The sequence below is a fragment of the Mobula birostris genome, chromosome 15 (assembly GCF_030028105.1).
Source record: "Mobula birostris isolate sMobBir1 chromosome 15, sMobBir1.hap1, whole genome shotgun sequence".
Classification (NCBI taxonomy): Eukaryota; Metazoa; Chordata; class Chondrichthyes; order Myliobatiformes; family Myliobatidae; genus Mobula; species Mobula birostris.
This window is the reverse complement of record NC_092384.1, coordinates 53,066,454-53,083,061: the sequence shown is the minus strand read 5'-3', so window position 1 is coordinate 53,083,061 and position 16,608 is coordinate 53,066,454. Positions and strand designations below refer to the sequence as shown.

At 38.2% G+C, this 16,608-nt stretch overlaps 1 protein-coding gene across 1 annotated transcript in view; it reads right to left on the bottom strand.

Moving 5' to 3' along the window:
- terfa (telomeric repeat binding factor a) overlaps positions 1-16,608 on the bottom strand; it is a 46,772-nt gene that overhangs the window by 9,841 nt on the left and 20,323 nt on the right. The window contains exon 6 of the mRNA XM_072279816.1: positions 684-835. Coding sequence (XP_072135917.1) covers positions 684-835 — 152 coding nt within the window. The remainder of the gene's footprint in view (positions 1-683; positions 836-16,608) is intronic.

The following is a 16,608-nucleotide window of genomic DNA, read 5'->3' as shown; positions in this document are numbered from 1 at the left end:
CATGGTGTCCTTCCATGAACACCATTTTTGTTCAGTGGGACGTACATCCCACACACAATGTAGGGGTAAATGGAATGAGCTGCCAGAGGAAGTGATAGAGGTGGTAAAATTTTCATGCTCCCTCTCTATAGTCATCAACTTCCTTGTAGTTTAGATGTCAGCCAGTCTCTTCCTCAAATGTGGTCACCTTTACAATTCTCTGGGGAAAAGAATTCCAAATATATACAACTCGGAGAATTTACTTTTCATCTCCACTGACATGGGCAAGCTTTCATATTGAAGCTATAATGCTAGTTTCAGATACCCTAAATAAGGGAATCTAGATCCACCCTGTTCATCCCCCCCACCCTCCAGACAATTGCATCTTTCAATAAGCCTGTCTATACTTCCAACCTACTCAAACTTTTTTTTATTTACTGAATCAACATAATGAACCTTTCCTGCATTGTTTCCAATGCAAACAAATACCTTAAATACAAAGGATAAATGTGAATGCCATATTTCCTTGAAGAAACTCTCAGCAGCAGTAACCAAAAAAAATTCTGATGCAGACCGAGATTAATTCAAGAATTTTGCACTACCTGTCTACTACTCCTGCTCTATATGGTGATCACCCATGCCACTGCCTGAATGATTAAACTGCAACACAATAGAGAAAAAGGTGAAGAAAATCTTCCAATGACCTGCTTGAACATATAAAACATTTATCCTCTGCACTTGATGAGTATTTATTCCCATCAGAAGGCTGCAAGTTCTGATGTGCTGCTTGATTAGAGACCAATCTCACATCTTCATTTTGGGTCTCTGGAGTGCTTGAAGTAGATTTCTTTGCACTCTGAAAATTAAAAAAAAACTATTAATGTTTATTCTTTAGTTGCTTTTGTCAAGGAGTCGACTTGATGTATGAAAACTTTATAACTAGATTATTCTACCTACATGAACAATTAATTTTATAGCCCTGTAGAATATTGTTTATTGCCACCATAACAAACTAATAAGAGAACTAGGATAATGTTTTCCATTTTAGTGTTATTTCCAATACCACCACTACAACCATCAATTCTTTTATAGTCCTTACAAAAAGGAAATGAACAGAATGCTTAACCATGCCACTGCAAAGATTGCTATCTGCTAGAGATGTCAGAACAATTTGAAAGCAAGTAACACGGACATGTTTAGGAGGAAAAAAATGATTTGAGTCAGCAGTAAGACATAACCTAGTAGTTCATTTATACTCCAGTGTTTGAAATGGCAAAAGAAAATGGAAATGGGCAATCTTCTCAGTAATTTCAGAGTTTATAAAGTACACACATAGAAGTGATCTTTCAATATTAATACAAATTCATCAAGACCTCTTCAGCCTTGAAATAACTGGACACCTGATCTCAGCCCAGTCTTCAGCTCAAAGCATTATTTTCCACCACTTCAGCATAATCTTGTGCTGTATATCACAGCACTGAGTTTGCTGGGAACTTAGGACTATCCTAACATGCACAAACATTCAATAAAAAATTAGGAAAGTTTAAATATATTTTTAAAAGTTAAGCAGCATGTAAAAGTACATTCATATACTAAAATTTTAATCAAAAATTGCAGCTAGCTTCAATGGTATTGTTTCATTTTACTTCACAAGTAATTTGCCCATTCACTTGGGCAAGGATTGGGGAATTGGTGCCCTTAGTATTACAGTGTCGGCTCAACAAGCAGACCTGGAACTGGAAAATCTCTAGGACAAGATTATCTGCCCCATTGGAGTCTATGAGAAATCCACTGGAGCAGCAGGGAGGCAGCCAGTACAGGTGTCCCCCGCTTTTCGAACGTTCACTTTACGAAACCCCACTGTTACAAAAGACCTACATTAGTATCCTGTTTTCACTTTCAGAAGGTGTTTTCACTGTTACGAAAAAAATCAACACGCGTCCTGAGCAATGCTCTCCCCCGGATTCGGAACTGCACTCTCACTGGCATTGCTGAAACATGTGCCTGTGAGCAGCCATTTGCAAGATGAGTTCTAAGGTATCGGAAAAGCCTAAAAGAGCTCATAAGGGTGTTACACTTAGCGGAAAACTAGACATAATTAAGCGTTTCGATCGTGGTGAACGAAGTAAGGACAACATGAGTTTGGCTTGTGGAAGCTGACGAAGATGATGTTGAAGAGGTTTTGGCATCCCATGACCAAGAACTGATAGATGAAGAGCTGATGCAGTTGTAAGAGGAAAGGATCATAATTGAAACTGAATTCAGTAGCGAAAGTGAAGTCGTCCAGGAACTGAATGTGAGGCAACTACATGAGATTTTCGCTGCAATGATAAAGTACGACTTTAATTTTGAAAGGGTACGTCGGTTCAGGGGATATTTGCAGGATGGTTTGAGTGCTTACAAAGAATTGTATGATAGAAAAATGCGCGAGGCTCAGCAGTCAAGCAAGCCTTCCACATCAGCCACAGCAGATGACGAACCTCAACATCGATGCGGGCAGTCATAGGAGAAGATGAGCTTCCTGCTCTAATGGAAACAGACGATGACACCCCAGTGTCCCACCACCCCAACCCCTGGGCCACGGACAGATACCGATTCGCAGAGAATGCAGCAGTAGCCGGGAGGCACACAGCACATCTTTAAGAAAAAAGCCGAAATAAACATGCTAATTAATTAGGTGTCGCCCAACACATAACTGTCGGCCCAGATCAGAGGTGATGCAATCGGCACTAATCTGGGCCGACAGTTACGTGTCGGGCAGCACCTAATTAATTAGCATGTTTATTTCAGCTTCTTTTCCTTAAAGATGTGCTGTGTGCCTCTCGGCTACCGCTGCATTCCTGCATGCTTCGCGGATCGGTATCAGTCGGTGGCCCGGAGGGTGGGGGTCACTGCACCAGCCAAACTCTGACAACTCAGCCTAACACACCATCATCAGTGCGCTCCACGCTTTCCCAATTCCGGTAAGTGATACTACACTGTACATACATTATTTCTACTTTATATCAGCTGTGTATTTTTACGTGTTATTTGGTATGATTTGGCAGCTTCATAGCTTAAAGGTTACTGGAGAGAGTGCTTCTGCCAACAGCGCTTGCGTGAGATTTTCGCTTCAGAGAACAGTGCAGTAATGATTGTGGAGAAGTATATAGGCTGTGTATTTATCATATCATTCCTGCTTTCACTATATGTTACTGTTATTTTAGGTTTTATGTGTTATTTGGCATGATTTGGTAGGTTATTTTTGGGTCTGCGAACGCTCACAAATTTTTCCCATATAAATAAATAGTAATTGCTTCTTCGCTTTACGACATTTCAGCTTACGAACTGCTTCAAAGGAACGCTCTACCTTCAGATAGCGGGAAAACCTGTATCTGCATCAGCAACAATGTAAAAGATGCTGCCTTTGATACAAGCCTGTGCCAGGACTGGAAAGAGTTTTCAAGTAGTTATAGAGAAGGACCGCAAATTAAAGTGCTAAATTGTGTGGCAAGGCAAATTTTGACGCTATTAGGCAGGAACTTGCAGAAGTTGACTAGAGGGAAATCCATCAGGATTAGAGTGAGGCTTTTAAAAGTGAGATTACAGGGCTCAAGGTCTGCATGTTTCTTTCAGACTGAAGGGCAAGGCAAGGTTAGCAGGAGTAGGGAACTCCGAATGACAAGAGATGCTGAGACTCCCGTCAAAGAAAATTAAAAAAGACATGGCTCAGATACAGGTAATTGTGATCAAGCGAATCCCTGGAGGAAAATCAAGGATGCAGAATTATATGAAGAAAGCAGGACAGAAAGGGGGCACAAGATAGTTTTGGGAGAGAAAATTAAGGATAATCCAAAAAAAAAGATATTTTAATTATATAAAGGTGTAAGTAATAACTAGGAGGAAGAAAAAGGTCCCCTCAAGATCTAAGTGGATATCAATGTGTGGAGATGAGCAAGGTACTCAATGAATATTTCTCCTCTATTTTACTGTGAGAAAGACAAGACGACTAGGAAACTTGTGAAAGTTAATGGGGATATCTTGAAGATAGTCCACATCATAGTAGAGGAGGTGCTAGACATCTTAAAATATGAAGGCAGATAAATCTCTGGGGCTTATCAGGTACCCCAAGAACACTTATGGGAAGCCAGCGAAGCAATCGAGAAAGCTCTAGCTGGGATACAAGCTTCATTGTTGGCAATGAGTGAGATGCTGGAAGTCCAGAGGATTAGCAAGGTTTTGCCTTTATTTAAGAAAGGTTGCAAAGAAAAACCTGGCAACTATAGACCAGTGGGCCTAACATCTGTGGTAGGCAAGTTATTGGAGAAGATTCGAAGGAATAAGATATGCATGCATTTAGAAAGACGGGGATTGATTGGGGATAGTCAACACAACTTTGTGCATGGGCTATCTATGGAATTTGATTTTTCTTAAATGAACTACTCAAAGGTCAATGAGGTCAAGGCAGTGGGCATAGTACACACAGACTTCCGAGGAGATTTCTCTTGGTAGAGTGCTCTTAGATTGCATGGGATTCATGGCAGCTAGAGAACTGCTTACAGAATTGGCTTGATGGCAGAAGATAAAGAATGAAGATGGAGAGTTGTTTCTCGAGCACAGTTCTTTTCTCAGGGTTTGAAAATCAAGAACTCACAGTCAAAGGTTTAAGGTGAAAGGGAGGATATTTAAAAGGAACCTGACGGGGTAACTTTTTCCACACAGAGGTGGGTATGCATATGGAAAGAGCTGCCAAAAGAAGTGGTTGAGACAGATACAATAATAACGCGTAAAAGATATTTGGGCAGGAAGTTTGATAGGTGTGAGTCACACACAGGCAAATGAGAGCAGCTTGATTTTTTTTAATGTAGTAATCCAAAGGCATACTCTAGTTTTGCTTTGATCAGCTTGGATGAATTGGGTCAAAGGGCCTGTTTCTATGGTATGGCAGAGGTCCAGGCACAACTGAGAGATTGGGATGCTGCCTTCAGATCAGCAAGAGTTGCACTTTCCTGCATAATCAGGAAGGCAAAATGGAATGGTTCAGAGAATATTCAACCATTTTCTGTTAATCAGTGTCCAAAAGAAACAAATTAAATTTATAAGACATTGGAGCAAAATCAGGCCATTCAATCATGGCTGATCCAGAGTCCCACTCAATCCCATATATCTGCCTTCTTCACCAATCTGGAAACGATCAACTTCCACCTTAAATATACCCATGGACTTGGCCTCCATGCAGAAGGGGCAGAGCATTCCAGAGATTCACTACTCTCTGGCAAAAAAAATTCCTCCTTACATCTGTTCTAAAAGGTCGCCCCTCAATTTTGAGGCTGTGCCCTCTAGTTCTGGATTCCCCACCACAGCAAACACCCTCTCTGCATCCACCCTACCTAGTCCTTTCAACATTCAATAGGTTTCAATGAGATCCCCTTGCATTCTTCTAAATCCCATTGAGTACAGGCCCCAAGCTGCCAAAACCTGTAAATTAACCTTCTGGAAGTCTTGCATGAAGACTCCCAAGTCTTTCTGCACCACTGATGTTTGAATCTTCTGCCCATTTAGATAACAGTCCACGCTATTGCTCCTTTTACCAAAATGCATTATCATACATTTCCCCAACACTGTATTCCATCTGCCACATTTTTGCCCATTCTTCCAATTTGTCTAAGTTCTGCTACAATCAGAACTATTACCCTTCCACCTATCTTCGTCTCATCCACAAACTTTGCCAAAGCCATCAGTTCCATTTTCCAGATCATTGACAAACGATGTGAAAAGTAGCAGTGCCAGTATTGACTTCTGAGGAACACTACTCAGGGCAAAAAACCTGAAAAGGCCCCCTTCATTCCCGCTTGCCTGTCAGCCATTCCTCCACCCATGCCACTATATTTCCTGTAATGCCATAGGATTTTATCTTGTTAAGCAGCCTCATGTGTGGCACCTTATCAAACGCTTTCTGAAAATCCAAGTAAATGACACCCACTGCCTCTCCTTTGTCCACTCTGCTTGTTACTTCCTCGAAGAACTCTAACAGATTTGTAGGGCAAGATTTCCCTTTACAGAAACCATATTGACTTTGACTAATTTTATCATTAGTCTCCAAGTACCTCAAGACTTCATCCTTAATAAGAGACGCCAACACTTTCCCAACCACTGAGGTTATGCTAACTGGCCTATAATTTCCTCTCTTTTGCCTTCCTCCCTTCTTAAGGAAGGGAGTGACATTGCAATTTTCCAGTCCCCTGGGACCATGCCAGAGTCAAGAGGTTCATGAATAATCATGACCAATGCATCCATTACCTCTTCAGCAACCTCTCTCAAGACTCTGGGACATGGTCCATCTGGTCCAGGTGACCTAAAGGCCTTTCAGTTTGCCTAGCACTTTTTACTGTGTAATAGTAATGGCACTTACTCCTGCTACATGACACTCACAGACCTCTGGCACACTACTAGTGTCTTCCACAGTGAAGACAGATGCAAACTACCCATTAAGTTTATCTGCCATTTCTTTGTCCCCCATTACTAGCTTACCAGCATTATTTTCCAGTGGTCCAATATCAACTTTCATCTCCCTTTTAATCTTTATTTAACTAAAAAAAAACTTCTGGTATCCTGCTTTATATTATTGGCCTGTCTGCCCTCAGTTTTCATCTTTTCCCTTCCTATAGTTTTTATGCCTTTTGTTGGATTTTAAAAGTTTCCAAATCATCCACCATCCCACTCACTTTTGCTACCTCTAGGCCCTTTCCTTGGCTTTTATGCAGTTCTTAACTTTGCTTGTCAGCCATGGATGCCCACCTCTGCCATTTGAGAACCCCTGCCACTGTGAAATGTTGTAAAATAAGAAAACATGAAAATTTCCAAGGGTAAAGAATACATTTTATAGGAACTGTATATAATATAGATATTTAAAAAGTTAAATTAAGTTAGTGCAAAATGAGAAAAAAGTGGTGAGGTAGTGCTCATCGGTTCAACATACATTCAGAAATCAGACGGCAAAGCGAAAGAGGTTCCCGAATCATTGAGTGTCTTTGGCTCCTCTACCTCTTCCCTGATGGTAGCAATGAGAAGAGGGCACGTCTTGGGTGACAGGGATCCTTAATGATGGATGCCACCTTTTTGAGGCATTTTGAAGGTGTCCTGTACGTTGTAGTACTAGTGCCCATGATGGAGTTGACTCGAGATTACAACTTTCTGCAGCTTATTTCAGTCCTGTACAATGACCACCCCCATACCTGATGGTGATGCAACCAGTCAGAATGCTCAACAAGGTACATCTGCAGAAATTTGCGAGGGTCTTTGGTGAGCGGATGAGCTTAGAGCATGGACCAGCACTTGGAGCTATGATATTGTAGCCATAACAGAGACTTGGATGGTGCAGGGGCAGGAATGGCTACTTCAAGTGCCAGGCTTTAGATGTTTCAGAAAGGGCAGGGAGGAAGGCAAAAGAGGTGGGAGCGTGGCACTGTTGATCAGGGATAGTGTCACGGTTGCAGAAAAGGTGAAAGTCATGGAGGGCTTGTTTATGGAGTCTCTGTGGGTGCAAGTTAAGCCTGATTTATACTTCTGCGTTAACTCAATGTGGTAACCTATGCATTTATACTTGTGCATTGGTGTGCCTGTGTCACTCTGCAATTCGCGCACATCATGCATGCGCACACACCTGCCCGTGTGAGGCTTCATGGTCATGATAGTCTTTCTCGGGGTAAACAAGAAGTGAGCGTCTTTTTTTCATAAAAGCAAAATGTGTCCTCCATAATTTCGGAGGTCTGTAAAGCTTTATGGAAAGCATTGCAGGCACTGTTCCTTTCCTGCCCTTCAGTCGCCCAATGGGAAGCTATTGCAGCGTAGGAGGAAGGATGCTATCAAATGGACCAATCACAGTTGTTGCGTTCTGCATTGCCGCGACGCGTAGTTACATTTTGGGAGAGGTGTGCATCAGGCTACGGCGTAGGGATCCGCAGCAACGCAGTACTTACGACGTTGCGTTGACGCAGAAGTATAAATCAGGCTTTTGGAATAGGAAGGGTCAATAACTCTACTGGGTGTTTTTTCTAGACCACCAAATAGCAACAGGGACATCGACGAGCAGATAGGGAGACAAATTCTGGAAAGGAGTCGTAATAACAGGGTTGTTGTGGTGGGAGATTTTAATTTCCCAAATATTGATTGGCATTTCTCTAGAATGAGGGGTTTAGATGGGGTAGAGTTTGTTAGGTATGTTCAGGAAGGTTTCCTGACACAGTATGTAGATAAGCCGACAAGAGGAGAGCCTGTACTTGATCTGGTATTGGGAAATGAACCTGGTCAGGTGTCAGGTCTCTCAGCGGGAGAGCATTTTGGAGATAGTGATCAAAATTCTATCTCCTTTACCATAGCATTGGAGAGGGATAGGAACAGTCAAGTTAGGGAAACATTTAACTGGAGTAAGGGAAAATATGAGGCTATCAACCAGGAGCTTGGAAGCATAAATTGGAAATAGATGTTTTCAGGGAAACGTACAGAAGAAATGTGGCAAATGGGGACTCTCCTGGGGGCGCTAGATGGAGTAGGTCGCATTTTGGCTTTGCCCTCCATTCATTTTTCAATTTACTTACCACCCCTTTACTATCTATATCAAAGTGTTTACAACACTTTTATATACTTGAACTCTGAATTTTAATCAATGGAACTGACTTCCAGAAGAAAGGTATTAGCCGAAGGCAAGGAAACCGGTAATGGAAATGGAAAGAAAGGTATCTCTGAATAGCCTAAACAGTCTCAACTTATTTAGGAGGCTATCTTGAATCTCTTGGATGAAAAACTTGATAAAAAAGATTTGCTATTTTGGAAGTATTGTTAAAGGAGAACGAAGGTAGACTGGTAGCACTTGAAAAGGAGAATGAAAAACAGCAGCGGCAAATTTCAGAGCTTACTGAAGCTGGGAAACAGATCACAGATTGAACTCTTTGGAAAAGAAATTAACTTCGACCACTCATACATTGGAGCAGTATAAAGGAAAGATTACTGATTTGGAGAGTTGTAGTCGCAGACAGAATTTGCGAATAATAGGACTCCGTGAAGACGTTGAGAACGGGGATCTTACTAAATTTTTTTCTCAATTCTTAATGGAGGTCTTTCCTTCTCTTCCTGTACTTGACCGTGCGCTTCGGGCGCTAAGATCCAAACCATCGAAAGAGTTAAAACTGCGCCCTGTAATTCTTCGATTTCACTATGTGAATACTAAGGAGCACTTAATTCGAATTGCTCGTCGGAAAGGAATTATTGAGCATCAAAATCTTAAGTGTTGTCTGGTTGAAGATTATTGTCCTGAGGTAATGCAAAAAAGATTGTGTTTTAAGACGGTGATGTCAGAAATATATTAAAGGAATTTCTGACCCGCTTTGCTATCTCCTGCTCGTTCAAGGGCTGTTCTGCTTGATAAATCGTTTAAATCCGCGGATGAAGCACAACAATTTCTCGAAGATCTAAGTTTGAGCACAGATATCTAATTTCTTGAAGATCAATGTTTGAGCTTGGATGTCTAATAAATTTACAGTTCCTTTATGTTTGTATACATCTGGTTTATTAGTTAATAACCAGCTTATAGATTTGGGCATTTTAACTTTGCAGAACTTGGCCCTTGGGTTGATTCTACTCGTACTTTATTTTGATGTACCGATGTTTATTATGTTTCTATGTTAAAGTTCCTTTCTTTTTCCTTTATTGCTTTACTTTATTTTTAATTGTTCACTTTCAAAAATTATTAAGACTCTGACTTGGTGATTATTTCTTTTTTTGTTAAATATTATTAAGATTGTATTCTGTTTCATTTTTTAAGACGTTGTCTTTTAAAATGGTCTGCAAATGGCTGGTTTTTTTCTTAATGTGTTTGGCATTCCTTTTGTAATGTTTTGACTATGGGCGTTTTTTTTTTACTTTTTAAACTTGGAGACTTGCCCTAAAGAGAGATGGGGGTTCTTAGATAGTTTTCTGGCTGTCGACTAGCCAGGTTTCGGGTCTTTGTGGGTAGGGGGTGGGGTTATTTTTAGTTTAGTATTTTTCTCTTGGGCTGAATTGATACTACAAAAACATCTGTATTGTCGTAACTTTCAGTTCCTCTTCAAACTTTTTTCCCCTCTTCCTGATTCATGAGCTTCCTGTGCAATATGGTTAACCCTTTACATATTACATGGTTTATTTAAGGAAAATCAATAACATTATTTTCTTTCATGAAATACGAATGGTTTGAATCACCCAATTAAACGGAAGAAGATTTTTAGTTTTTCATAGACTGAATTATCTTTGCACAGGAGACTCATGAGGAAGGAGGATAATCAACATTTTTAGTTAGGTTTTGGAAAGAACAACAGTTCCATTCTAACTCATCGACTAAGGTGAAAGGTGCTTCTATTTTTATAGACTCCTCGATTTCATTTGTTCACTATGATACAATTTCAGACCCATATGGTAGATTTCTATTAATTACTGGTTTACTTCATAACCATAAAGTAGCTTTGGTTAATATCTATGCACCAAATATTGACTATCGTGAATTCTTTAAGCATTTATTTGTATCTCTTTCCAATTTAAATGAATATATGTTAATAATGGAAAAGATTTTAATTGTTGTCTGAATCCTATGATGGATAGGTCTGCGCCCAATCAGGTACTTCCAAACAAATCTGCTATTTTCATTAATTCCTTTTTAGTTGACTCTGGAATTTTAGAAATTTGGAGGATTCTATATCCTAATGAAAAAGAGTTCTTTTTCTTTTCTCATGTATATCACAATTACTCTAGAATCCATTATTGATTCTCGATTAGTTTCGTATGTCACTGCCTGTGAATATGATGCAATCGCCATTTCTGATCATGCGCCTTTGAAATTATCAATTAAATTAACTGATGTAACCTTTAGTAATTAATGATGGCAGTTCAACTCTATTTTGCTTCAGGGTTTAAATTTTGTTAATTTCATTAAAAAGATTGCCTTTTTCTTTTCAACTAACTCAACGGAAGAAATTTCCAGTGGGATATTATGGGATACCCTTAAGTATATATCTGAAGATTTTATTATTGGGCAATTAATATTCGATATTTAATGTTTTGGACACAAGAGTTGGATGAAACTCAATGCCCACGATGGATGAACCTTGAGCGTAAATCTGTACAAGGGTTTTCATTGGTTTCTATTTTAGGGGCTGTGCTTCCCTTTGCATTTACTAAATTGAAAAAAACAAATGATAAGTTCAATAATTAAATACACAATACGAATATGGTTTCAATTTCGTAAATTTTTTGGGTTGAATAAATTTATCCTCTCAAGTTCATAGACAGTCATAGTCATACTTTATTGATCCCGGGGGAAATTGGTTTTTGTTACAGTTGTACCATAAATAATAAATAGTAATAGAACCATAAATAGTTAAAGTTCTATTATATCTAATTTTTTCTTTCAAACATCTAGAATTGATCAAGCTTTTCTTTTATGGAAAACAAAGGGAATAACATGTTTTCATGATTTATTCATGGATGACTGTCTTATGTCTTTTGAACAGTTGTCTAATAAATATAATTTGCCTAGATCACACTTTTTCAGATATTTACAGATTAGAAACTTTCTGAATGTTATTTTACCTACCTTTCTGATATCACATCAAATTGAAGTTACAGAAAAAAAATTAAGTTGAAATCCCTATCAGAAGAGTTTAATATCATTTATTTATGTTTTAATCATGAAAATGCACTTAGGTACTTCCAATAAAATTAAGAATGAGTGGAAAGAGAACTTCAGATACCTTTACCTACAGAGAAATGGGAGAAAATTCTTCAATTAGTTAATACTTCTTCAATGTGTGCCAGATATGCTTTGATACAATTTAAGGTGGTTCATATGTCCAAGGATAAGTTAGCTCGTTTTTACTGCCATATATATCTGGTTTGTGATAGATGTAATTCTGAGGTAGCTTCTTTGACACATATGTTCTGGTCTTGTCCTCTTCTAGAAAAATATTGGAAAGATTTTTGATATTATTTCAGTAGTTCTGCGTATTGATTTACAACCTCATCCTATCACTGCAATTTTTGGACCACCAGTGATAGACTCTAGTCATTTATCCTCGTCAGCTTGTTGTTTAATTGCATTTGTTACATTAATAGCCATAAGATCCATTTTACTTAAATGGAAAGATTCCAATCCCTCTACTACATTTCAATCATTTTCCCAAATGATAGCATGCCTAAACTTGGAAAAAATTAGGAGCAGTAGTATGGATCCTTCGGTTAAATTTCAAGAAACTTGGAGGTCACTTATTCAATATTTTCATATGATTTAACTTGACCCTTTCTGAATCCTTTAGAGTAATTTTTTGTTCGTGTATAGAGGAGCGGAGTTAACGACAAATAATAATTTTAGCTAATGTAATATGACAGCCCAATCTTTGCTTGTTTTTTTTAAAATTTAGTTGTTTTTTTTAGTTTAGGGTTTTTTTCTCTTTATAAAATATCTTTTTCATGGTTAGTTATTAAGAGATTGGGAGGCTAAATTAAATTTGTTACTTGGAATCTGTGCTTGTACATGTTAACCGTTATTAATGTAATCCCAATCTCTTTGTATCATTATTATTGTTATGTTTCTTAATTTTGAAACTTAATAAAAAGATTGAAAAAGAAAGAAATGTGGCAAATGTTCTGGGGTTTTTGCATGGGGTTTTGCATAGACACGTTCCAATGAGACAGGGAACGGATGGTGGGGTACAGGAAGCATGGCGTACAAAGGCTGTTGTTATTCTAGTTAAGAAGAGCTTACGAAAGGTTAAAAAAAAACTAGGTAATTATAGAGATCTGGAAGATTACAAAACTAGCAGGAAGGTGCTTAAAAATGAAACTAGGACCTGGGGTAAGCAGAGGGTGTTTTGGAACAGGAAGTTAATATATTTCGATCATGATTACCCCCCAGCGGTCCTACAGAAACGGAAGGAATATTCCAAAGCGAAATGAATATTAAAGCAAAAAAAGATTAAATTCCAAACCCCTTCCCACTAAACTGAGAGTATTTTACGAAGGAGGGATACAGCTATATCAGACAGTGGAAGAGGCAACTACAGACATGAAGAAGAGGACTGCCTGTTAGCGTGGTCAAACCAAGGGAAAGTCTGGCTGAGCAGTTATCCCGATCTGCTTGGGAAATAGTAAGAGAACTGAGAAAGCGGGGACGGGAGGAGGACGAGAGGATATTAGAAAGAGACTGTGGGTTCTCCGAAGACAGCCCTCACCTCCTCCAGAAGAGCCATAAGGTTTGGCTAACTTTAAAAGTGCTGATAAACTAAACGGAAGCAAAAATAGACGGTGATATACCTATCTCAAGAAGTTCGTATTATAACGTGGATTTTATATTACTCAATTTACTTTATTCATTCATTCACTCCTTTCACCCCCCCCACCAAATGAGAATATATATAGATATGGGAGGAACACACAGGGAAATCATTTCTGTGTAACTGGCATAGATTTTTTTAAACTTACTTTTATAAGTACTGCAGCAGGGACCCTCAACTCACAGGTAGGAGGGGCTATCCCCCACGGCTAGATGTTTCCCCTAGCTCAACCCAGGGTCATCTAGAGATCCCAGCCTTGGAATCACACCTTTGTTACCTTTTTGTTTATTATTCATGTTTCTTGGTTATTTGTTCAGAGAGTAGATCGATTAAGTTATATTATGCAAATTTCAGTGATAATACTAACAGATAAATACATGTGGCCAATGTCAATGGGCTGTTAAATTCAATCAAATGAAGTAAAATTCTATCAAAAATGAAAAAAGAACAAGCCCATGTAGTATATTTATAGGAAACTCACTTAAGTGATAATGAGCATGGAAAATAAAAGAGAACGGGCTTCACTAATTTGTTTTTCTCCTCATATAAATCAGGACATAGAAGCGGAGTTGCTATTCTCATCTTAAGCAAGCTAAATTTTGAAAAAGTATTCGAAATGGGAGATAATGAGGGTAGATTTATTCTGTTAAGGGGGAATATAGATGGAAATCTAGTTACTTTATTGAATATATACGCACCCCCAGGAAGTAATATTAGTTTGCAGAAAATAGTTCGACACAGCCAAGAAGGGCCAAAAGGCCTGTTTCCGTGCTGTAGTTTTTCTATGGTCTTTTTTTCTAAAATTACTAATATTATGGTAACGGAAACAGAAAGTCTCTTGATATGTGGGGGAGACTTAAATTTACAATTACAACCAAAGCTAGACTCTTCCAGTAGAAAAACTTATGAAACAAAGTCCTTACATAAGAAAGTTAACACTCTTTTTGAGGATGTTGGTCTAATTGATACATGGAGGGATCTTTTCCCCGATAGAAGGTATTACACTCATTATTCTGCCCCCCCCCATTCCGTATATACATGAAAAGACTATTTCATAACATTTGGAAAAGATAAAGACAAAATAAACACCTGTGGAATTGGGACAATAGATGTAAATGACCATGCACCTATATATTTATCTGTTGATTTTGACCTACAACCAAAGAATACTATTTGGAAACTAAATACAAGCTAACTCAATGATTCCTATTTTAAGGAACAAATTAAAAGAGAAATTGGTCTTTACTTAGAATTCAATGATAATGGAGAGGTTTCACCTCCCATTCTATGGGATACTATGAAGGCTCTCTTAAGAGGGAAAATTAGAGCGGTATCATATAAGAAAAAAATAAGGAATAAAACATTAAAGGAATTACAAAATAAGTTGAACGAACTAGGAAAAAAAACACAAATTGAGTTTGGCATAGGATACACTAGAGGAAATTTTAAAAATTAGGAATGAAATTAATAGTTTGGCTACACAAGAAATTAGAAAAAAATTAATGCTTCTGAAACAGAGACACTATGAAAGTGGATCTAAATCTATGAAAATAGTGGAAACTGAAAAAAAAGATAGCAGAAAATACAATCCATAGAAGTAGGGATCCAAGAACAAAAGTGATAAAAAAAAAGCTAAGTGAAATTCAAGAAGCTTTTGAAATGTTTTACAAAATTCTATATTCCAAAGCTCTAGGGGGAAGCATAGCCCAGACTGACATCTTCCGTAATTCTTTAGAGTTAACCACTTTAAGCCAAAAACAACATAGAACGATGACGGCTGACATAACTGAAGCTGAACTAAAAACTGCAATTAGTAGGCTTAAATTAAGCAAGTCACCAGGATCAGATGGATATACAGCATAGTTGTATAAGGAATTTAGAAGTGAGTTAATTCCTGTTTTACTCCCCACACTGAACTGGGCTCTAAGAAAGGCAATAATCTCAGCTATTCCGAAAGAAGGCAAGGATAAAATGGAATGTGGGTCATTTAGACCAATATCTGTTCTTAATGTGGATTATAGAATATGATGGCCAAACGATTAGAAGAGTTTCTACCCACACTGATACATAATGATCAGACAGGTTTTATACAACAACACCAAACACCAGACATTATACGAAGGACACTTCACATTATGGATCATATAAAAAAAAACAAAACTGAAGCAATAGTGATAAGCGTGGACGCTGAAAAGACATTTGATTCGGTTAATTGGAATTTTCTTTACAGAGTTTTATATAGATTTGGTCTACATGACGCAATTATTAAAACTATACAGGCACCATACGACAATCCTACTACAAGGATTAAAATCAATGGATACTTATCTAATAGTTTTACCCTAGAAAGGGGCACGAGACAGGGTTGTGCATGGCCACCGCTACTCTTCGCATTATATCTGGAACCATTAGCTCAACACATCAGACAAAATGAAGGTATCAGGGGAATTACTATTAAAGGGACAGAGCAGAAATTGGCCTGTTACGTGGATGACATTTTGATCTATCTACGGCAACCAACATACTCTTTATCTAAATTGATGCAATCCTTTGAACAATATGGCCAATTATCAGAATACAAGATCAACATAGATAAAACCCAACTACTTTCATATAACTATAGCCCACCAAGAGAAATTGAAAGAAGATATCCTTGGGCATGGCAAACAGAGTCTGTCAAATATTTGGGCATCATTATCAGAATGCAATTATCAGCCTACATATATAAAAAAAATTAAGGAAGATATAACAAGATGGAACCTAATTCCTTTTCTTGGTCTCAGTTCAAGGATTGAATCTATTAAAATGAATATACTGCCCAGACTACTACATCTCTTTCAGACCCTACCAATAGAGACTAACCAAAATCAATTCAATAAATGGAACAAGATGCTATCAAGATATACATGGCAAGGTAAAAAGCCTAGGGTTCCTCTCAAAACTTTGCAATTAGCCAAGGAAAGGGGGGGATGGGGCCTACCTTCCCTTAGAAATTACTATTTTGCAGCACAGTTGAGAGCTGTGATATGCTGGTGCAATCCACCATATGACGCTCAATGGAAAAACTTTGAGGAGAGGATACTTTCCATCCCCATACAGGCAATTTTGGTTGAAAACAACCTACAAAGTTACATAAATACTATTGATAACCCGTGGGTGAAATGGACTCTTAAAATATGGAAAACTATTATAAAAGAATATAAACTGGAGAGATATTGCAATTCTTGAATGGTGTGCATATGACTCGGATTTTACGCTGAACAAACTGGATGTTAGATTTGAGGACTGGACA